This window comes from Chiloscyllium plagiosum, unplaced genomic scaffold, assembly GCF_037043375.1.
Source record: "Chiloscyllium plagiosum isolate Xiang-an unplaced genomic scaffold, Cpla_swu_hap1 HiC_scaffold_34, whole genome shotgun sequence".
Taxonomy (NCBI): Eukaryota; Metazoa; Chordata; class Chondrichthyes; order Orectolobiformes; family Hemiscylliidae; genus Chiloscyllium; species Chiloscyllium plagiosum.
Genome location: NW_028270172.1, coordinates 41,160,540 through 41,183,637, shown reverse-complemented (window position 1 = coordinate 41,183,637; position 23,098 = coordinate 41,160,540). Strand labels below are relative to the sequence as shown.

At 40.3% G+C, this 23,098-nt stretch overlaps 1 protein-coding gene across 7 annotated transcripts in view; it reads right to left on the bottom strand.

Moving 5' to 3' along the window:
• The window catches only part of kif13a (kinesin family member 13A), a 331,165-nt gene that overhangs the window by 3,945 nt on the left and 304,122 nt on the right, over positions 1-23,098 (bottom strand). For 5 of the 7 annotated variants that reach the window (XM_043719126.2, XM_043719128.2, XM_087978611.1 and 2 more), the window contains 5 exons: positions 20,374-20,424; positions 17,527-17,638; positions 16,300-16,445; positions 14,307-14,426; positions 7,993-9,172 (listed from right to left, as the gene is read on the bottom strand). In XM_043719126.2, coding sequence (XP_043575061.2) covers positions 7,993-9,172; positions 14,307-14,426; positions 16,300-16,445; positions 17,527-17,638; positions 20,374-20,424 — 1,609 coding nt within the window. The remainder of the gene's footprint in view (positions 1-7,992; positions 9,173-14,306; positions 14,427-16,299; positions 16,446-17,526; positions 17,639-20,373; positions 20,425-23,098) is intronic. The other 2 variants (XM_043719131.2, XM_043719134.2) reach the window with 1 other exon arrangement.

Here is a 23,098-nt window from a genome sequence, read left to right as displayed (position 1 = left end):
GAATTCTCACAATTAATATATTCCTACTTTTAAAAAAATTCAAATGAGAGGCTCTCTCATCGGTGGTTAATTAGAAAAATTAAGCAAAGCATCAAACTTGAGGAAAAGCATAAAATTTGCATGAAGATGAATGGTAGATCAGATGATTATCTGCTGTTCTTTACATACTGACCAATGACTAAATAGTTAATCAAGCAAAAGAAATTAAGAGTACACGAGGAAGCTGGACATAAATGTAAATACTGGCAAAAATTTCCGCAAGTATCTAAATTGGAAAAAGTTGGAAAAAGTAAATAAAGTTGGTTTCCAGAAAGCAAGAATGAGGAGTTAGAGATAACAAGAAAATGGCTGATGAAATGAACAAGTTTTTTTTCTTTTGCTTTCCCTATAGAGATAATTGCTGCAATTCAGCAAGTAGAAGGAAGAGATGAACTTTATGAAATTACAATCACCAGGGAGACATCATTCAACAAAACTGACAGCTGGGAGTTGACAGGTCCCAGACCTTGTGGACTTCATCCTGAAGGCCTTAAAATAAATTACTAATAAAGGTAATAGACACATGAGTGTTAATTTTCCAAAGTTGATTAGATTTTAGAAGTACCATCAACCTGATAAATAGCAAATGTAATCCTTCTATTCAAGCTAGGCAGACAGGACACATGAAACTATTGGCTCATTACCTTTAAGTCTATCATGGGAAAGGTGAGAGTTATTGAAGAGGTTATAACTGGGTTATGAGTAATCAGGAAAGTAAGCACAGTTTTGTGAAAAAGAAATCATGTTGAACAATTTATTATAGAATCCCTACAGTGTGGAAGCAGGTCTTCAGCCTTTCGAGTCCATACCGACCCTGCGAAGAATATCAGAGTAGGGATGTTGGTTCAAGTGTACAGGTCACTGGTGAGACCATGCCTTGAGTTCAATGCATATTTGTTCTCCTTATTTAAGGAAGAATGTAAATACATTGCAAGAAGCTCAGAGGAGAATTACTGGATTGTGGGCGGTGGCACAGTGGTTAGCACTGCTGCCTCGCAGCGCCAGAGACCCGGGTTCAATTCCCGCCTTAGGCGACTGACTGTGTGGAGTTTGCACGTTCTCCCCGTGTCTGCCTGGGTTTCCTCCGGGGGCTCATGTTTCCTCCCACAGTCCAAAGATGTGCAAGTCAGGTGAATTGGCCATACTAAATTGCCCGTAGTGTTAGGTAAAGGGGTAAATGTAGGGGTATGGATGGGTTACGCTTCGGCGGGTCGGTGTGGACTTGTTGGGCCGAAGGGCCTGTTTCCACACTGTAAGTAATCTAATCTAATACCTGGAATGAGCGAAAGGTTAGACAGACAGGGCTTGTTTTCCATAGAGTTTAGACGAGTGAGGGGTCACTTGATTGAAATGCAAAGAGGGGGCTTGACAAGGCTGATATGGAAATTACTTTCCTCCTGGTGGAAGAATCCAGAAATACGGGACATTGTTCTAAAATTAGGAGGCTGACTCCCTTTTAGGTCAGAGATGAGTGGAATGTTTTCCTCTTGAAAAGGTTGAGAGACTTTCAGAAGGCAGGGGATGTGTGGTCATTAAATTTTGTTTGTTGGAGTGATAAGATTTTTGTTAAGTCAAGGAAATCAAAGGCTAATTGGGAGTGGGTGGAAACCCAGAATTCAAAACATAAATAGATTAGCCAAAATCCTATTGAATGGCTGAGCGGGCTTGAGGTACTAAATGGCCTACATCTGCTGGTGTTTCATATTTTGCACCGATTACTGCAAATTCCTCTAGATCTCCATAGCAATTTCAATGTTGTAGAACAGAGGGGCATATACATGAAACGTACAGACATCAATGTCGGGTTTGGACAGGTGTCAGGCATTCTACAGTTGGCCTCTGTATCTCAGGTTCGTTGCAAGTAAAGGCAGCCAGTGTCCTCAAACCTGCACCAAGTATTTAAATGCTTTACGTATCTACATAACACAGCGGTTACTTCCTGATTTTAAATCCCAATGTTGCAGTAGGTAAGCAAAGGTTCAGTGACTCTCCGCAACTGGAAAGTGAATCTGGATCATTCTCATATAGCTCCAATAATAGTGGCAGAAGTGGGAGAAGTCAAGTGTCTACACACACATCACTATGCAGGTGGAATAGTAAAGGAGACAGGAATGGGGCTGGAGATAAATATTGAAGACAATTACATGAAAATATACTTGGAGACTATTATTTAGTTGGTCAGTCGGAGACATTTTACAACACAAAAAAATGGCAGCTGTCTGAAAGATCTATTCACATTAGAACCAATAACATAGAGAAGGAAAAGGTTGAGATTCTGAAGGGAGATTACAGAGAGTTAGGCAGGAATTTAAAAAGGAGGTCCTCGAGAGTAGTAATATCTAGAGTACTCCCGGTGCTACGAGCTAGTGAGGGCAAGAATAGGAGGATAGAGCAGATGAATGCATGGCTGAGGAACTGGTGTACGGGAGAAGGATTCAAATTTTTTGATCATTGGAAGATCTTTTGGGGCAGAAGTGACCTGTACAAGAAGGACGGATTGCAGCTAAATTGGAAGGGGACTAATATACTGGCAGGGAGATTTGCTAGAGCTGCTTGTGAGGATTTAAACTAGTAAGTGGGGGGGTGGGGTACCCAGGGAGATAGTCAGAAAAGATTATAATCTGAGACTGGTACAGTTGAGAACAAGGCATCTCTGACACCTCCCTCCCCTTCCTGGACCTCTCCATCTCCATTAGTGACGACCGACTTGACACTGACATTTTTTACAAACCCACCGATTCCCACAGCTACCTGGATTACACCTCTTCCCACCCTATCTCTTGCAAAAATGCCATCCCGTATTCCCAATTCCTCCGCCTCCGCCGTATCTGCTCCCAGGAGGACCAGTTCCACCACAGAACATACCAGATGGCCTCCTTCTTTAGAGACCGTAATTTCCCTTCCCACGTGGTTAAAGATGCCCTCCAACGCATCTCGTCCACATCCCGCACCTCCGCCCTCAGACCCCACCCCTCCAACCGTAACAAGGACAGAACACCCCTGGTGCGCACCTTCCACCCTACAAACCTCCGCATAAACCAAATCATCCGCCGACATTTCCGCCACCTCCAAAAAGACCCCACCACTAGGGATATATTCCTCTCCCCACCCCTTTCCGCCTTCCGCAAAGACCGTTCCCTCCGTGACTACCTGGTCAGGTCCACGCCCCCTACGACCCACCCTCCCATCCTGGCACTTTCCCCTGCCACCGCAGGAACTGCAAAACCTGTGCCCACACCTCCTCCCTCACCTCTATCCAAGGCCCTAAATGAGCCTTCCATATCCATCAAAATTTTATCTGCACATCCACTAATATCATTTATTGTATCCGTTGCTCCCAATGCGGTCTCCTCTACATTGGGGAGACTGGGCGCCTCCTAGCAGAGCGCTTTAGGGAACAACTCCGAGACACCCGCACCAATCAACCAAACCGCCCCGTGGCCCAACATTTCAACTCCCCCTCCCACTCTGCCGAGGACATGGAGGTCCTGGGCATCCTTCACCGCCACTCCCTCACCGCCAGACGCCTGGAGGAAGAACACCTCATCTTCCGCCTCGGAACACTTCAACCCCAAGGCATCAATGTGGACTTCAACAGCTTCCTCATTTCCCCTTCCCCCACCTCATCCTAGTTTCAAACTTCCAGTCCCCTTGACTTGTCCGACCTGCCTAGCTCCTTTTCCATCTATCCACTCCACCCTCTCCTCCCTGACCTATCACCTTCATCTCCTCCCCCACTCACCCATTGTACTCTATGCTACTTTCTCCCCACCCCCACCCTCCCCTAGCTTATCTCTCCACGCTTCAGGCTCTCTGCCTTTATTCCTGATGAAGGGCTTTTGCCTGAAACGTCGATTTTGCTGAAGGTCCTCGGATGCTGCCTGAATTGCTGTGCTCTTCCAGCACCATTGATCCAGAATCTGGTTTCCAGCATCTGCAGTCATTGTTTTTACCCAGTTGAGAACAAGGGCGAGTCGAACAGTCAGAGCAGGCAGGGACAAAGCAGACAAGATAGGACTGATAAATAAAACTGCATTTATGTCAATGCAAGAGACCTACCAGGGAAGGCAGACAAACTCAGGGCATGGTTAGGAACATGGGACAGGGATTTCATAGCAATTACAGAAACATGGCTCAGGGATGGACAGGACTGGCAACTTAATGTTCCAGGATGCAAATGCTACAGGAAGGATAGCAAGGGAGGCAAGAGAGGAGTGCGGGGTGGCATTTTTGATAAGGGATAGCATTACAGCTGTACTTAGGGAGGTATTCCCAGAAATACATCCAGGGAAGTTATTTGGGTGGAACTGAGAAATAAGAAAGGGACGATCACCTTATTGGGATTGTATTATAGACCCCCTAATTGTCAGAGGGAATTTGAAAAACAAACTTAGAAGATCTCAGTTATCTGCAAGAATAATAGGGTGATTATGGTAGGGGATTTTAACTTTCCAAACGTAGACTGGGACTGCCATAGTGCTAAGGGTTTAGATGGAGAGGAATTTGTTAAGTGTGTACAAGAAACTTTTCTGATTCAGTATGTGGATGTACCTACTAGAGAAGGTGCAAAACTTGATCTATACTTAGGAAATAAGGCAGCTTAGATGACTGAGGTGTCAGTGGGGAAACACTTTGGGGCCAGCGACCATAATTCAATTGGTTTTAAAAAAGTGATGGAAAAGGATAGACCAGATCTAAAAGTTGAAGTTCTAAATTGGAGCAAGGCCAATTTTGACGGTATTAGGCAAGAACTTTCAAAAGCTGATTGGGCACAGATGTTCACTGGTAAGAGGACGGCTGGAAAATGGGAAGCCCTCAGAAATGAGATAACGAGAGTCCAGAGAAAGTGTATTCCTGTTAGGGTGAAACGAAAGGCTGTGGGCATAGGGAATGCTGGATGACTGAAGAAACTGAGGGTTTGGTTAAGAAAGCATATGTCAGGTATAGACAGGAGAGATTGAGTGAATCCTTAGAAGAGTATAATGGCAATAGAAGTATACTTAAGAGGGAAATCAGGAGGGCAAAAAGGGGACATGAGATAGCTTTGGCAAATAGAGTTAAGGAGAATCCAAAGGATTTTTACAAATACATCAAGGACAAAAGGGTAACTAGGGAGAGAATAGGGCCCCTCAAAGATCAGTAAGGCGGCCTTTGTGTGGAGCCGCAGGAAATGGGGCAGATACGAAATGAGTATTTTTCATCAGTATTTACTGCGGAAAAGGACATGGAAGATATAGGGAAATAGATGGTGACATCTTGAAAAAATGTTCATTTTACAGAGGAGGAAGTGCTGAATGTCTTGAAATGCATAAAAGTGGATAAATCCCCAGGACCTGATCAGGTATACCCTAGAACTCTGTGGGAAACTAGGGAAGTGATTGCTGGGCCTCTTGCTGAGATATTTGTATCATCGATAGTCACAGGTGAGGTGCCGGAAGACTGGAGGTTAGCAAACGTGGTGCCACTGTTTAAGAAGGGTGGTAAAGACAAGCCAGGGAACTATAGACCAGTGGGTCTGACCTCGGTGGTGGGCAAGAGGTTGGAGGGATCCTGAGGGACAGGATGTACATGTATTTGGAAAGGCAAGGACTGTTCCGGGATAGCCAACATGGCTTTGTGCGTGGGAAATCATGTCTCACAAACTTGATTGAGTTTTTTGAAGAAGTAACAAAGAGGATTTATGAGGGCAGAGTGATAGATATGATCTATACAGACTTCAGTAAGGTGTTCAACTAGGTTCCCCATGGGAGACTGGTGAGCAAGGTTAGATCTCATGGAACACAGGGAGAAATCACTATTTGGATACAAAACAGGCTCAAAGGTAGAAGACAGAGGGTAGTGGTGGAGGGTTGTTTTTCAGACTGGAGACCTGTGACTAGTGGAATGCCACAAGGATCAGTGCTACTTTTCATCATTTATATAAATGATCTGGATGTGAGCATAAGAGGTGTAAGTAAGTAAGTTTGCTGATGACATCAAAGTTGGAGGTGTAGTGGACAGCAAAGAAGGTTAGAGCTGAAAATGTGTTGCTGGAAAAGCACAGGTCAGGCAGCAGCCAAGGAGCAGGAGAATTGACATTTTGGGCATGAGCCCTTCTTCACATTTTCAGCTCTGATCTCCAGCATCTGCAGTCCTCACTTTCTCCTAGCAAAGAAGGTTACCTCAGATTACAATGGGATCTTTGTCAGATGGGCCAATGGGCTGAGAAGTGGCAGATGGAGTTTAATTCAGATAAATGCGAGGTGCTGCATTTTGGGAAAGCAAATCTTAGCAGGACTTACACACTTAATGGTAAGGTCCTAGGGATTGTTGCTGAACAAAGAGACCTTGGAGTGCAGGTTCATAGCTCCTTGAAAGTGGAATCGCAGGTAGATAGGATAGTGAAAAAGGCGTTTGGTATGCTTTCCTTTATTGGTCAGGGTATGGAGTACAGGAGCTGGGAGGTCATGTTGCGGCTGTACAGGACATTGGTTAGGCCATTGTTGGAATATTGCGTGCAATTCAATTCTGGTCTCCTTCCTATCGAAAAGATGTTGTGAAACGTGAAAGGGTTCAGAAAAGATTTACAAGGATGTTGCCAGGGTTGGAGGATTTGAGTTATAGGGAGAGGCTGAATAAGCTATGGCTGTTTTCCCTGGAGCGTTGGAGGCTGAAGGTTGACTTTACAGAGGTTGATAAATTTTGAGGGACATGGATAGGATAAATAGACAAAGTCTTTTCCCTGGGGTGGGGGAGTCCAGAACTAGATGGCATAGGTTTGGGGTGTGAGGGGAAAGATATAAAAGAGATCGAAGAGGCAACTTTTTCACTCAGAGGATGGTATGTGTATGGAATGAGCTGCCAGAGGAAGTGGTGGAGTGCAACATTTAAAAAGCATTTGGATGGGTATATGAATAGAAAGGGTTTGGAGGGATATGGGCCGGGTGCTGGCAGGTGGGACTAGATTGGGTTGGTATATCTGGTCGGCATGGACAAGTTGGACTGAAGGGTTTGTTTCCTTGCTGTACATCTCTGTGACTATGAGTCTGCTACGTTCTTTGTAAAATATTTATCAATATCTTTTTCGATTATGTATCCAACAATATTTCTGGTGAGACACTCCATGTCCTAATAACATTCTGTATGTGAAGAAAGATCTTCAAACACCCTCCTTCTTTCCTTTGGTAAAGATTTTACATTTGTACTGTCCAGTTAAATAACTCCGATCACTGGAAATAGTTTCTCAAAATATCTCAATCATAACCAAAATTTATTTTTAAAAACAGACCAAAAAGAGTAAATTTATCTTTAAAACAGAAGTTTCTCATCCTCAGTCTTGGTGAATCATTTACATATCCTCTCTACAGCCCCTAACATCTTTCGTGAATACAGTGCCAAAACAGAACACAATGTTTTAACTAGACTCCAAGCAATGTTTTGATTATGTTTCATATAATATCTTACTGTTCATACCCATGCCCCCCTTAACAAAATCAAGGATTCCATATATTTTATTTTAAATGCACAGTTTTAACGTATTCTCCTTTCTTTCGAGGGAGATAAATAGGAATTAAATCTCCATGCTTTTACATTCTTTTTAATGTTTGATCACTCGGTACAGATATTTTGTCCTTATTCTTCTGCCAAAGATCTATGAACTAATTTATCCACATTAAAAATTCAACCAACATAAAATGCCCATTCCATCAATCTCCTCTAAGTCCATTACATCCCTCTTCAGTTAGTCATAAATATTATTTTTCTGTTGTTTTATAAATTATATTAGTATCTCAAACACAAATCCAATGAATTCCTCAAATTAAATGGATTGCTTGAAATCACAAAAGAAGCAGGTCACTTAGCCCCTTGATATTGTTCCATAATTCAAGTAAGCCATGGGTGACCTAGATCCTGATAATGCAAGACGTCTAATGTGGGATAAAACAAATGAAGATGATATGCTTGATGACTCACCAGCTGGAAAATCAAGTTCTACTCCAACCCAAATTCCAGTAGAGAAATCCACTGTGCCAACATATCGAATGGTTCCATTCTTGTCATTTCCAACCGATACACGTTCTCCCAACGTGATCCAACTTGGTAGAGGTTCACCCTGTTCTGCAGTTGCACTATCCTGAATATCTGCTAAATCTGAAAGGTTCCTTGAAACAGAGTTATCTGAGTTGGGGGCATTATCAAAAGCTTCTTCAGGGTCAACTTCCTCACAATATAGTGTGTTCTCAGAGGTATTTGCTAATCTATTATCAAGTACAGTAGTCTGTGATTGATCATGTGTCATACTACAAGAATCCTCAGGAAGTTCTGAAACATCATTTACACATTTAACTGCAGAATGTTGCCATTTTTCATCAAGCTCTAGACTATCTACAGAAAGTCTATTCGAGTTATCAGAGGAACCTGTACTGCACATCATAAGTTCATCAGGTAGCTCAAGATCCTTTCTTTCTTCCTCAGCACCCTGAAAATCTGTGAAATCTTGACTGCTGATAATATCTACATTCAGTGTTGAATTGAAAAAATCATCATCATCTCCCCCATCTTCGGATATGCTACCTTGTGGTTTTAATGTACAGGGCAATGAATTTGATGAATACATATCTGGAAGTGTTCTATAAACAAGTATGGATTTAGACTCAATAAACTGTTGCAATACTGAGGTTTCATTCACTAAGGCACTGTTTGTAGGGAATGACACATTCTTCTGTACGTCTTTTAAATCGGTATTTTGTTCCTCAATTCCATCGTCCTTTTCAGAAGATAGTTTTACATTAGACAGACAAACTTGTGCCACAGTATCCCGAAGGTCAGAGTGTCGTGTCTGGTTACTAAGCTGGTCTGTGTTCTCAGTACCAGTAAATACCACATCAGAAAGTGTTGCATTAGAGGCACTGTGGGAGATGTAACCACTTGTCATACTGCTCGCAGTTGGACTGCGAGAAACCTCATTTTCAAGGAAGCGAGAGCTCAGGAGTTCTGGCTTAGATGAAAATAAATCTCTGTTCTCAAGGCTTGCATTGTACACATCGAAGTCTGCAAAATCTTCTGGAATGTAAGGTTGGAAACCATGAAAGCCTTGAGAGCTGCTGATTTTCTTGTTGAGATTCTCCACTTCATAGTCCTCCTCTTCCGAATCCTGCAGTAAGAATATTTGCGTAATGATCACATTTTAACTCATATTGAGAAAATGAGTATCACATTAGGTGAAGCAGCATACTGGTTCAGACACCACACTGGATTTTCTGGCTAATTTTTTAGAATTGCAGATTTTATCCAATTAAAAGCCCTTTTCTCCCAAATGCTCTCATTTAATTTCTTTGAACAAGTCATGCTATTGTTCAATTAAAATTTAGCAATATTCTGTCTGTAGAATGTTCTGCACAGTATGACCAAATACTGTGATCTACATCTGACTGGTAAACGTTCAATTCATGGGGAATTGAAAAACATGTACACAAGTTGAAAGTAGGAACACTGCAAAAATGTATTCTGCAATTTGTATAAGTGAATGTTCTGGTTAAAGGTTATTAAAATAAAGTTGAAAATCTGTAATTAATATTAGGTTGCAGAACAGAACCAAAGTTTACAAAAGCCTATTTTATTCAATTTTATGAGCCCTTAGTTCGATATTGCCAATCATACAGTATATTGCAACTTGTGTACAGCTTTGTTCAAGCAGAATCTAGTACTGCTTATTCCACAATTTTGCAGAAGTTGTCCACTTTCGTTGCATCAATTTCGCCAACAATTTCTGGTGAGTTTCTGAAATATGCTCGCCACCTTAACAAAATGTGTAAGGCAAATAATTCATCAAGATTTAATATCATGAGATGACTACTTTCCCATTATTTGGAAAATTAATGATAAGTTGAGAATAGGCATAATGAAAACTCTTAATAATACTGCCAAAATGAATTCTGATTTTCATCTTTATGCAAAAAAGGCTCTTTACTTTCAGAGAACTGTCAACTTTTAATTTTAAAAAGTACTTAACTATACTTAAATATAAATAATTTTATATCATATCAGGAACTCGGGTCTGACTTAAACTTTTCACTTGAAAAAGATCTCCAAACAAAATTGGGGTCCCTTAGTATGCACTCAGTGTTCAGTAAGACAAAAGAATACCATAAAATAAAGGCAAACCTTAAATGGTACAAACTGTAGTTGTAAGCCTATTCATCATGTCAAACATAGGTCAAGCAGGTGACGTAGAAACTCATTCCCATGCCTAGTCTCTTCAACTAGCAAATCTTCAAAGTGGAAAGACTTTGCGCAATAAAAATTTGAAGTTCTGAAGTGCAGCATATTCACAATCATGTGCTTCCAACCCATAATTTATGAACGGACATGAAGTTTACAATTGAAAATGAAGGGTAGAAGCGATGGCCCTTGACCTATATATGACAATGTTTTAACTGTATAGGTATGTAACTCAAATCCACTAAAACAATTTTTGGAGACAGCTCGGTTCAACAATTAATCTTAAAATGGTCAATCAGAAAAAAAAATCTTGAGATCAATTTTTTCCAATGATATTGCATAAGAGTGCTGTACCATTCCCACTTCAAATCTTGACGAATCATTCCACCATAATCACAACATTAAAATGTAAAGTGATGAATAAATTAATTTCAAAGGTGAGGCTTTGTTTAAAACATGTAGACTGCTTGTAAAATGATAATTAAAACCTAAATGTGCCAAGAGTTATTCAGGTATCGGGCTTAGAAAGCTGAGAAAAAGCCTACAAATGTCAATAGCTCTCCACATTTAATTATTCATTGCATACTAAAAGATGACAATTTGCCCATGAACACTCCTGAAGCAGTAGACAAAAAAGAGCAAATTATTTTTCACATCAAAAACAATATACATTAATTAGGGTAGACCACAAAAGATTTCAAACTATAGCAACAAAGACAAGAAAAAGTCATAATTACTGGAAAACACAACATACTTGTGTGCCCAAGAAAGACAGAATATATTCATATAGTGCTGGAATAGAAACATGTTGAGGTGATCTTACTATTCTACTCTTAAGAGGAGTGAAAAAACAGATATTTCCACTCGACCCTCATAGTACTTAAAGATGCCCATCTTGAGAAAGTGCTCAGCATGAGCCAAGCTATTTTCAAAAGCACTAAAAATGCTGGGGAAATACTAACACAATTATTTACCTTTTGCAAAGACAGTACATGGAAGCATCAAGAATGATCAAATGTTTTTTCTATGATACTGATCGCTGAAGGGATTCAAACCAATGCAGGGTGGCACTAAAAAAATCCAGGCAAAATTAAAAATTTGAGTTGCATTCTATAAAACAATAGTCAACCAAATCTGAGATTTTGTGATGCTTAGTCCACAACCCAAATGGCTGGAATGCTCTTCTTTTTTTGGCCTGCAATGGATTATTGAGGGAATCACTATTTATCCCATTATTATTTCATCCGAATTGTCTGACTTTGTCTCAGCTGAAATAGCACAAATCAATGAATCATGTTGGAAGACTTTAAGTCGGTTGGTTATGTTTTATTTCAAAAGTAAGATCAGTCTTTGATTAGCCATTTTGTGTTTTCAAAATCCAAAACAGATTTCCATTATTCAGAAGACTTAATTCAGAAAGAGAAATTGTTGAGTGAGAGGGAAAGTACTAGGACAGTGTACCTCCAGAAAATAAACTACACTGGAAAGGTAACTGATTAATTGTCACTGTTGCAAATCAGCAGTACCTATAAACAAATGAAATAACGTCAGATTGCTGAAACTTAAGTTAAATACACAATTACATCAGCTAATACTAGAACAGTCAAAGTTTGTTTCCTGGGGCATACATGCAGAAATGACAGTGAATCTTCTGAAAAAGCACTGTATACAGAATACCGAACACTGCAATGTATTTGTATGGAGAACATGCAATTTCCAAACAGAGAACAGCCAGGGAATTCCTAGAAGCATGGCACTCATCCACAAACTCCATCAACAAACACATCGACCTGGACCCAATATACCGGCCACTACAGCGGACAGCTGAAACTGACAACCGGAAGCGGCAGGGACAGGCCACTATAAATGCCGGAGGAAACACCACAGAAGCGCTTCAGAGGAGGCTCCCAAGCACTGAGGATGTCACCTAGACAGGGAACGAAACGTTTGCAACAAAAATTTCCAGCTCAGCGAACAGAACCACAACAACGAGCACCCGAGCTACAAATCTTCACCCAAACTTTGAATTTGCAATGAAATATAATATCAAAATAGCAAATATCATTAGCGAGTTTTGAGAAGATTTGAGGTTGAGGTTCTGGATGTAGCCTCCAGATGAAGGCCTACTGATGATGTTACCTAGTATGGTGACGAAATGTCTGAAAATGAACCCGCCAGCTCAGTGAACAAACCTACATCCAGAGCAAATATATTTCAACCAACCATTCGTTGGTGATAATGACAAATTGTAATGAGATTAACCAATGCAATAAACTTTTCATTGCTCAATCATATGCAGCAATGGTAGCCTTAGAATCCCTGCAGTGTGGAAATAGGTTCTTCAGACCAGCAAGTCCACACTGACCCACCCAAATCCATTCCCCTACCCTTTTACTCTACATTTACCCTCTAACTAAATGCACCTAACCTGCCCATCTCTGAAAACTATGGGCAATTTAGCACGGTCATTTCGCCTAACTTGCACATGTTTGGATTGTGGGAGGAAACCAGAGTACCCAGGCAGACACAGGGAGAATGTTTGTCTCTGTGGAATTTGCACAGTCGTCTGAGGCTGGAATTGAACCCGGGTCCTTGGCGCTGTGAGGTAGCAGTGCTAACCACTGAGCCACCATGCTGCCCTTGGTAGACTTCTTACAAATCACATGAAAATTGTATGACAGCAATCACAGATACAACAGAATGCTGATCCATAGAGCTGAAAAGATAACTGCAGACAGAAAAGGAATTGATCAACTTTATAGCACTGATTAGAATTGCATCTTGAAAAATAACCTGTTTGAGACAGAAGGGCATCACACACAAAGTGCAGAGTAGAGCTACTCAGCTAATCCTCAGTTTATGATCCCTAAGTTATGAAGAAAGACATGATAATTGAACATTTCAACACAAAGATAAGGTTCAATATTATACAGGCATATCATTAACAGAAAAGGTAGGTGTAATAATTCTTTAAATTAAATTGTTGGAGCATAGCATAGGGGTCATAGTTTGTCTTTCATTAGTTTGAACTGATATATAATTCTTTTTTTTCCCAAGAGTAAACAATGTATGCCATGGACTTCTACATTCAATACTGGTGGTGACAGCCTGAGTTATTAAAGAAACAACTGTTTAGTATAGTTAGGCAACTCAATATTTTTGGATGCATTATTAAGATGGACAAAATGGTTTCTCTCATGCATTGTCTTGTGATGACTATAGATTATATAGATAATAGAGTATAATTTAGTCTGCAGCAGAACACAACAGGCAAACTGAGTCAATTATTTACACAAGTACCTCCAAGTAGGTTTTAGAAACTAGGCATTTCTTGTACAATACTGCCCACTACACCAATGCTTCCTGAAAGCCTTCAAGAAAAAAACGTGCTCAGGAAAACGACCAAAGCTAACATGCCCTCTCACCACCATAAAAGTAAGGAAACATTCGTGTCGGAGCTGAAAGGGAAGGTGCATTGTACAGCTAGGGCCTATAGTCCAGTATGGTTTATGAAGTGAAATTTAAGTCTATTATTAGGCATGAAACTACCATATTTTCCTTATTATTCTCTATTTTTTATAGTGACATTCTCTGTTCTGAAAAGGATATTTTTTAATTAATATTTTTGAATAGTAACTTTTCAATCGCATTTAATTGCATTTCTCTATTAGCAGCTAATTTCAAACATATTAACAATGAAAATATGCTCATTTCCTCCATTTATAAGCAATGCATCTAATTTAAAAATAAAAGATTACTCAAAATAGGGCATTTAGACCCTAATTATGTTCAGACACAAAATGAGACAAGAAAGAAACGAGAGAAGTCAAATCATGCTTACAAAATACAGGATACCCTTGTGTTTCAAATAATTTATATGCTCAACAGTTTTGCAATTCACTTATTGCAATATTTTTATAAGTACATATTAGAAAGAAAACAAACAGCTTGCCTGCAGAGCAGAGAGAACATTATAGCTGCATTCATAAATGCTTCAGCCATAATCCAAGTAAAAGGACCCTAATCCCACCACCAAGTATTAGGACTTTAATAAAAGGAAAACTTACAAATGTGTCCTCATTCTCGTTACCATTTTCAACTGATATGGGGATGACACTGGTTCCTGTGGACACAACACTGCTACTGCTATGTACCAGCATGCTTTTATCGTGAGGGGGAGACATGCTCTGTAATGGTCGAGACACACAATGGAAAAATGTCACACTGCTAATGACACATTAATCAAGACTACAAACATGCAGTTAGTCAATCACACAACAAGACTATAGTTTTAACATCAAAGCTGTACAGAAGCTGTGGTGGTTTACAAACATTCAATTCATGCACAAAAAAATGTACCTTCATCACATGTGAGTGGTTGAGTTAAAATTATTTAACTAATGGCCTCTAAGAAATAAAAATGAACCAAACTCAAGTGTCATCAATTATCAGCCATCTGTAATAGGTTTGGTGTGGTACTCTGCATACAATATAAATACAATATATTTTCATTCTCCATGCTGCTTAAAGGTACAATTACTTTATTCACATTAACCAATTAAAGCTATAGGAACATGCTATTTAATGTATTATTGCTGCAAACACAGCTCCCAATTGAAAGTGAATGAATGTTCAGATTTAATCCAATTAGTTCCAAAACAGATTACTTAATTCAGTCATCTGCATTCTTATCACATCATGACAGCATCTATATTCAATGTAAAACTATATTTTATTCAGCAGCTACAACAATAATCATTTACTGGAACAAAGTCACAAAGCACTGTTATTACAAAGAGTTATATCTCAATTAGCAGTAAAACTTGGGCTTCTGAAGGTGTTATTTATCTTAAGCTAGTTGTCATGTCTCATGATGGGATAATCCCTTCACTTGATCGTGATTTTTGCTATATTGACAAATAAACAACATCTGTGGAGGTCCATATGGTTCCTCCTAATTGGCAAGGATGCTGTGGATGCATGGTATTAAGTTTAAAAATCAGAAAAACAGCAAAATAATCAGGGAAGCTTAACTGTCTTTAATCACAGCACTCCTTACTCTTCATTTTGTGGTTTGGTATCAATTTGAACTGTATGGCAGATTCTCCCAGAAACATTTCCACTTACCAGATGTAATGAAATTTGTTATGCATGCGCTACAATTTTACTTACAGACTCTAAAGGCAGCTAGCAGTAAGCTAGATGCGTAGGCAATCCAATACGATTGAACAAATGCACAGTGCCATCATGCACCAGGAAAGCTGTTTTAATGTTAAGAATCTGAGAGGTGCATAACATTGAGCAAAAAACAGCAACACATTTGAAGACACAAGACCAGTTTGAGAGGATCTAACTACCCTTTGAGCTTTTATATTGTTCAACGCAACACTCATTTGTCCCAACCATTTAAATGAGAGAATGGAGGTAAATCATAAGAATGTGTGAGTTTGTTTTGGTAATAAAGAGGAATGTGGAATTTATCAAGTCTTTTTTTTAACATTCTGGTTTGGACTCTGAACAGACATTTTTTCCATTGCTCCCAGACACTTTACTTCTTACTAAGAATGTACCTTGGAAAAAGTATTAATGGTAGTAGTAACAAAAGTGGATATCTGATGATTGAATTGTTAGGTTTCTTTATCAAATGACAAATTTCCCAATTCATACAGGCTGAAGTTCTAGTTTCCAAGCTAACACATTCATATACATGTTGTGGTGATCAAAGCTACAAGTTTCGTCATTCTACTGAAAAAAGCATTCAACAAAAACGTAGCAGGAGAAAATGAAACAAAACAAAATGACTTAGAAAGAGTCATCTTTTGCAAATTTCATGGAAACAGATTAATATTTATTAACTAAAATAATGTACTCATTATAGCAAGCTTATTGTAGAATGACCAACACCCAGCAAATTGTTCCTCATTTCAGGGGCTCGCATATTAAGGCTTAAGCTCTATCAACCACATTCCTTATTGTATTAAGCTCTATTTAGGAATTCCAACAATTGAGTTCCACTATATTAAAAGGTTGTGCAATTTTGCTTATAGCTTTAACTATTACCTCATGCGCGAGGAGAGGTTTGGTTTCCAGAGGTTGCTTGCCTTTTCGTTCCTCTCTTACAGGCATAAGTGATTTCAGGAACTTAGGTGGCTGAGGAGAGAATGCTTTTAGTGGACTCAATGAATGAGGACTGTCTGGTGGAGCACCTATGAGTGAAAGAAACAAAAGGAACAAAACACCATGGAATTGGGTATATACGGACATAAATCACTAAATATGGCAGCACAGATCGAGTGCATAACTCAAAGCATACAGCATCTTTGGTTTTATCAATAGGGATGTAGAATACAGGAGCAAGGTGGTTATGTTAAATCTGTATAAGACATTAAATAGACCTCAGTTAGAACACTGTGTACAGTTCTAGGCATCCTACTTTAGGAAGGATGTAAAAGTATTGGAGAGAGTGTAGAAAAGGTTTATGAGAATGTTCAAGTTTCTTATGGCTGGAATCAAAGAAGACAGACTGGAGAAGTTGGAAGTTTTCAAAATCACAAGGGAGTGAGACAGAGTAAATTGGGAGAAACTGTTCTCATGTCTAAAAGGTTAAAGACTCCAAGGGCATGGATGTAAGCTGAGAAAGAACTAATCATGTGCTCTGAAAAAATACTTTTTGACACAGCAATTAATTCATATCTGAAACATGCCATCTGGAAAAGTGGTGGAGCCAGGTTCAATTGAGGCATTTGACATGACATTGGATGATCATTTCATAGAGAAAATGGCACTAAGCCAAATAAAGCCAATGCATTCACAAATGTCTGAACATTCTTCTTCTGCATTTATTGAGATTTCATACTCCTGTCAACTGCAATTATAATTAATAATTTTCTTTTGAGAAAACATGAACTATTTTTAGATTTAAACATGATCACCTTGTTGGTGTATGAATATATTACTGCAATAGGTCATCAAGTTTTTCCACCCTTCACCTCCATCACTTCTACCAGGTCAGACAGCTTCGCCTCTATTGATATTCAGAGTTTCTTTTAATTTTTTTTGGCAAAAGAGGAATGAATGAGAGGAAGGGAAGTGAGGGGATTAGGGAATAGAGTGACAGAAGTGAAATATTTGAAGCACATATCTGAGGTATTCCAGGAAGCCTGACATGGTGGAAATTTAAAACAAAATTAATATATATTTGTAACATATCTATATATTAAAACTTGACCATGACCTATCCTATTAAATAGGACATACATTTGTCTTATGAAATGTATAATAATATACCTCCTGGGTCTTTCATCCTGCGTGGAGAGTCTTTAGGTAGGGTGTTGTACCAGGAATGTTCTTGAGTGTTGAACAAGCAGTCAGAAATATCATGATGACTTTCTGAACGACCCTAGCAGTATCACCAAGAAAAAAATAAATGGTTTATAGCATTTACAGAAACAATTAATCAATTACGTTTAGTTGTGTAGAATGGCTAGAAAAAGATGCACCACTATTAAAATCAAAGATGCTCCTTTAATGAACACAATTAATATTTTGACCTCAATGACTTTCTGTGGCAGAAAGCTCCCTTTAGCTCCCTTACCTAAATTATTAATATATATTATGAATAGCTGGGATCCAAACATTAATCCTGCAGTATCCATTAGTCACTGGCTGCCACTCTATTTCCTGCCTGCCAACCAGTTTTCTATCCATGTCAGTATACATGGGCGGCACGGTGGCACAGTGGTTAGCACTGCTGCCTCGCAGCGCCAGAGACCCGGGTTCAATTCCCGCCTCAGGCGACTGACTGTGTGGAGTTTGCACATTCTCCCCGTGTCTGCGTGGGTTTCCTCCGGGTGCTCCGGTTTCCTCCCACACTCCAAAGATGTGCAAATCAGGTGAATTGGCCATGCTAAATTGCCCGTAGTGTTAGGTAGGGGTAAATGTAGGGGTATGGGTGGGTTACGCTTCGGCGGGTCGGTGTGGACTTGTTGGGCCGAAGGGCCTGTTTCCACACTGTAAGTAATCTAATCTAATCTACTACGCCCAGTGCCAAGTGCTTTAAATTTTACATATTAATCTCTCACTTGAGGCATTATCAAAAGCTTTATGAAACCACTTCAGCTGGCTCTCCCGTATCAACTCTATGAACTACTTCCTTGAGAAATTCCAGTCAATTTGTCAAGTATCATTTCCTTTTGCATGAACGCATGCTGACTTTCTGATTGTGTCACTGCTTTCCGAGTGTTTGACTGTTGAATCTTTTATAATTAACTCTAGCATTTTCAGTACTACTGATGTCAGGTGAACTAGTCTATAATTCTGTTTTTTACTCTCAACCTCCTTTTTTTAAAATATACAGGGCTTATATTAGTTACCTCCAATTCATAGGAACTGTTCCAAAAGTCTATAGAATCTTGAAAGAGGATCCCCAATACATATACTACTTCTAGGACCACGTCCTTAAGTACTCTGGAATGCACTTCAGCCATATCTGTACTGGTATCATGCACTGTTATAAAGGACTTCGTCTATATCAATTTTAACTTTACTGTCCTTTTATTTAAAAAACAATAATACAACTGCAAAAGAAAAAAAACACCGCTGATGCTGGCAATCTGAAATAATATAGAAAATGCTAAAAATACTCAGCAGGTCAGGCAGCAGCTGGGGATAGAGGAACTGAGTTAATGGGATAGATTTTTATTACAGAGGTGAAACAGGGGAGTTTGATGATATGTGTCAGAAATCCAAAATGACTTAAGTTCAGATTTTAGTGGGTGAGAGCCCTTATCTGACAGAGACAGTTTTCTGCCCCATCACCTTTAATTAGACAGGAATGGAGGCAGCTATCACGGAAGGCTGTTATTATTCCAAAAAGCAACTCTAGTCTCCTGCTCCTCCCTGCATAAACTACAATACCCAGGGCTCCACTGTTTCAAAATCAGGCCTCTCTGGGCCACTCTGTTGTGGACAGTGTAGCAGATCACAACAACATCAGAGATCCTTGCAGGAGGGTACTGGAGGGCACCACCTGACCAATTCAGGAACGGTCCCACTCACCACAGCCTGCAAAACCTCATCAGTTGTGAATTGGATGTGTGTATTTGTCATCTGGGTGACATTTTGGTGCACAGCAACCTGCGAAATGCCACAGAAATTTGCACTGACAAGAGTATACACATCTGTGACTCTCTGCTGAAAGAATTGCAGCGGCAATGTACAACAGTTATCAGTTACCTCTACATTTTCTTCGCTTTTCCCAAAGCTCCTACATTCAGAGCAGTGTCTCTTTCTTATTATTTGTCCTTCTCCTCTGATACCTGTAACTCTGTGTTCCTTTGCAGGCTGATGCTCCTTAACTTCGGTGGTCTTGATTTTGGAGGATGTATCATCTATTTCCAGTCACAGCCTTAATACTGCTGACCCATTAGACAATAAGGTATAGCAGAATTAGGCCATTTAGCCAATTGAGTCTGTTCGACCATTTGATCATGTCTGATAGGTTTTTCAACACCATTCTCCTGTCTTCTCCTCATAATTCTTGACTCCATTACTAATCAGGAACCTAATATCTCTGTTTTAAATACAATCAATGACTTGGCTTGTGTTCAACTTTGTTCACTGCTCCAATGCTAGGACGCTAATGACTCCTGAACCAAAAGACTGGCAAAGTTCTTAATTCTGGCTGGTCCCTTGACTAGAGATGGGTTGTTGCAACTTTAACTTTAAGTCACTTCACCTATGGAAAGGTATAAGCATGTACCTTCCTGAATTTATCTGGCCTCCATAGTTTCTTCTTGAAATAGTCTTTCTTGCCTTCAGCAGATTTGTGACAGGCAGCTGTTGAATACTGTTTTAGTTCAGGTTCAGTGCTCTAGCTCAAAATTAGATTGCTTACTAATCTCAGCACTAAATTCCAGACCTTATGCCACAATTTAAAGGTTGGGAAATAATAGGGCGACCACATTCACTTTTCCATTCATTAAAAAATGGAACAGAAAATCAGATTCTCTGATATTGTTACAAATTATTCTGAGGCTATCCACCTGTTATATCACAGATTTCAGGCTCTTTGTTGTGATTTCCCTACAGCTCTCGCATAAATGAATTTTAGTTTGAGAACTCCTTGTAGCATACCCTGTACTCATCCTCTTCATATCCAGAAAGTTCTGATCGATTACTGGAAACCTGTAGAAATCAGATATAACAAAACATAGATGAGAGATTTTTGAATAATCACTCCTTGCCCCACAATGTCTTCTGTTCCTGCTTTGATCTAAGATTGTGAAACTCAAGCAGCACATTTAAAGCATGGTTGCAAACTTCAGGCATATTATATTTCATACGTCTTGATATTTACTATTATAAATACTGTGAAAGATGTGATTTCTAATAAAATTCATTTTTTTTCCTCAGCAAAATAGCACCCAGAAGCAGTAGGCACACTATGTCTCTTGCAATATTTAAGCAGTATAAAAATGAGTGCATTAAAACCATTTTGCATCTTTTATACAGGAAGTCTTCAAATAAGCACAAAATGATAACATTCAGAAATGTCTAATATGGGACATCTTGCATCAGCACATCACTCATATCTGCATTTCACTGTTAAAGACCTTAATTGAACACTTAAAAACACCAAATTAATACAATATTAATTTCTGTAAAAAAAAAACAAGAGAACATGCTGTTTCCTTCAACAACACGAATTCAGATAGAAAGGGGGTAATGAAATAAAATTGCAGGCATGCAGTATTGCAGCAAACAGTAGGAGACAACTATATAATATAGGAACAGGACACCTATTTCCACTCCAGTCTTGTCCCTCACTTCTTAGATATTTTCTAAAAGATCACAATTTATATTGCCTACACTTGTTCAATGATACCCAAATCATTGTGAAGTCCAGTGGCCGAAATACGAACAGGCCTACTGCAAATACTGTCAGCCACCAAGTCAAGAAAGCCATATTTAGGTAAGAATTTAAAAGGCGTTAGCTCAAACTGTTAGAAAAATTCAATTGTCCAGCTTCTGCTGCTAACTTCAGCCTTCTGAAGTGCACATGCATGCATGCTGATGTCAGGTATTATCTTTCATACCTTTCACAACAACAACTCCAGACCATGGTTTGCAAAGCCAGTCGTGCCTTACTCCCAGCTGACTGATTTCAATTTCTTCAGATCCCTCAGTAAGAGCTTTCATCAACGTCTGAAAGTGTTCAGCTGAATCTTGGTCATTGAAGGTATTTTGTGTGGGGGATGAATTGGTTGGAGAGGAGGGAGAGCTTTTCCCTAACAGGTGATAGGTGACTTTGAAACATTCTGCTGTTAAATGAAGTGGTTATGGTGACAATATGGATAATTTCAATTGGCCTTCCTGTATAAACACATTCTGTCGTTCACTTATTCTGATAAGGATTAATCTGGTAAACTTGCAAGGAATCTTTATCATTCTTGTGTCATAATGGATATGAATGTAGATTGGTGACATGGCTACACTTAAGGCTAGGTAAAAACAATGACTGCAGATGCTGGAAACCAGATTTTGGATTAGTGGTGCTGGAAGAGCACAGCAGTTCAGGCAGCATCCGAGGAGCAGCAAAATCGACGTTTCGGGCAAAAGCCCTTCAACAGGAATAAAGGCAGAGAGCCTGAAGCATGGAGAGATAAGCTAGAGGAGGGTGGGGGTGGCGAGAAAGTAACATGGAGTACAATAGGTGTGAGTGGGGGATGGGATGGAGGTGATAGGTCAGGGAGCAGTGTGGAGTGGATAGGTGGAAAAGAAGATAACCAGGTAGGACAAGTCATAGGGACAGTGCTGAGCTGGAAGTTTGGAACTAGGGTGAGGTGGGGGAAGGGGAAATGAGGAAACTGTTGAAGTCAACATTGATGCCCTGGGGTTGAAGTGTTCCGAGGCGGAAGATGACGCGTTCTTCCTCCAGGCGTCTGGTGGTGAGGGAGCGGCGGTGAAGGAGGCCCAGGACCTCCATGTCCTTGGCAGAGTGGGAGGGGGAGTTGAAATGTTGGGCCACAGGGCGGTGTGGTTGATTGGTGCGGGTGTCCCGGAGATGTTTCCTAAAGCGCTCTGCTAGGAGGCGCCCAGTCTCCCCAATGTAGAGGAGACCGCATCGGGAGCAACGGATGCAATAAATGATATTAGTGGATGTGCAGGTAAAACTTTGATGGATGTGGAAGGCTCCTTTAGGGCCTTGGATGAGGTGAGGGAGGAGGTGTGGGCACAAGTTTTGCAGTTCCTGTGGTGGCAGGGGAAGGTGCCAGGATGGGAGGGTGGGTTGTAGGGGGTGGGGGGCGTGGACTTGACCAGGTAGTCACGGAGGGAAAGGTATTTGCGGAAGGTGGAAAGGGGTGGGGAGGGAACTATATCCCTGGTGGTGGGGTCTTTTTCGAGGTGGCGGAAATGTCGGCAGATGATTTGGTTTATGCGAAGGTTGGTACGGTGAAAGGTGAGCACCAGGGGCGTTGTGTCCTTGTTACGGTTGGAGGGGTGGAGTCTGAGGGCGGAGGTGCGGGATGTGGACGAGATGCGTTGGAAGGCATGTTTAACCACGTGGGAAGGCAAATTGCGGTCTCTAAAGAAGGAGGCCATCTGGTGTGTTCTGTGGTGGAACTGGTCCTCCTGGGAGCAGATACGGCGGAGGCAGAGGAATTGGGAATACGGGATGGCATTTTTGCAAGAGGTAGGGTGGGAAGAGGTGTAATCCAGGTAGCTGTGGGAGTCGGTGGGTTTCTACAAGCCCTTCATAAGTAATAAAGGCAGAGATGGTTAAAGATGCCCTCCAATGCATCTCGTCCACATCCCGCATCTCTGCCCTAGACCGCACCCCTCCAACCGTAACAAGGAC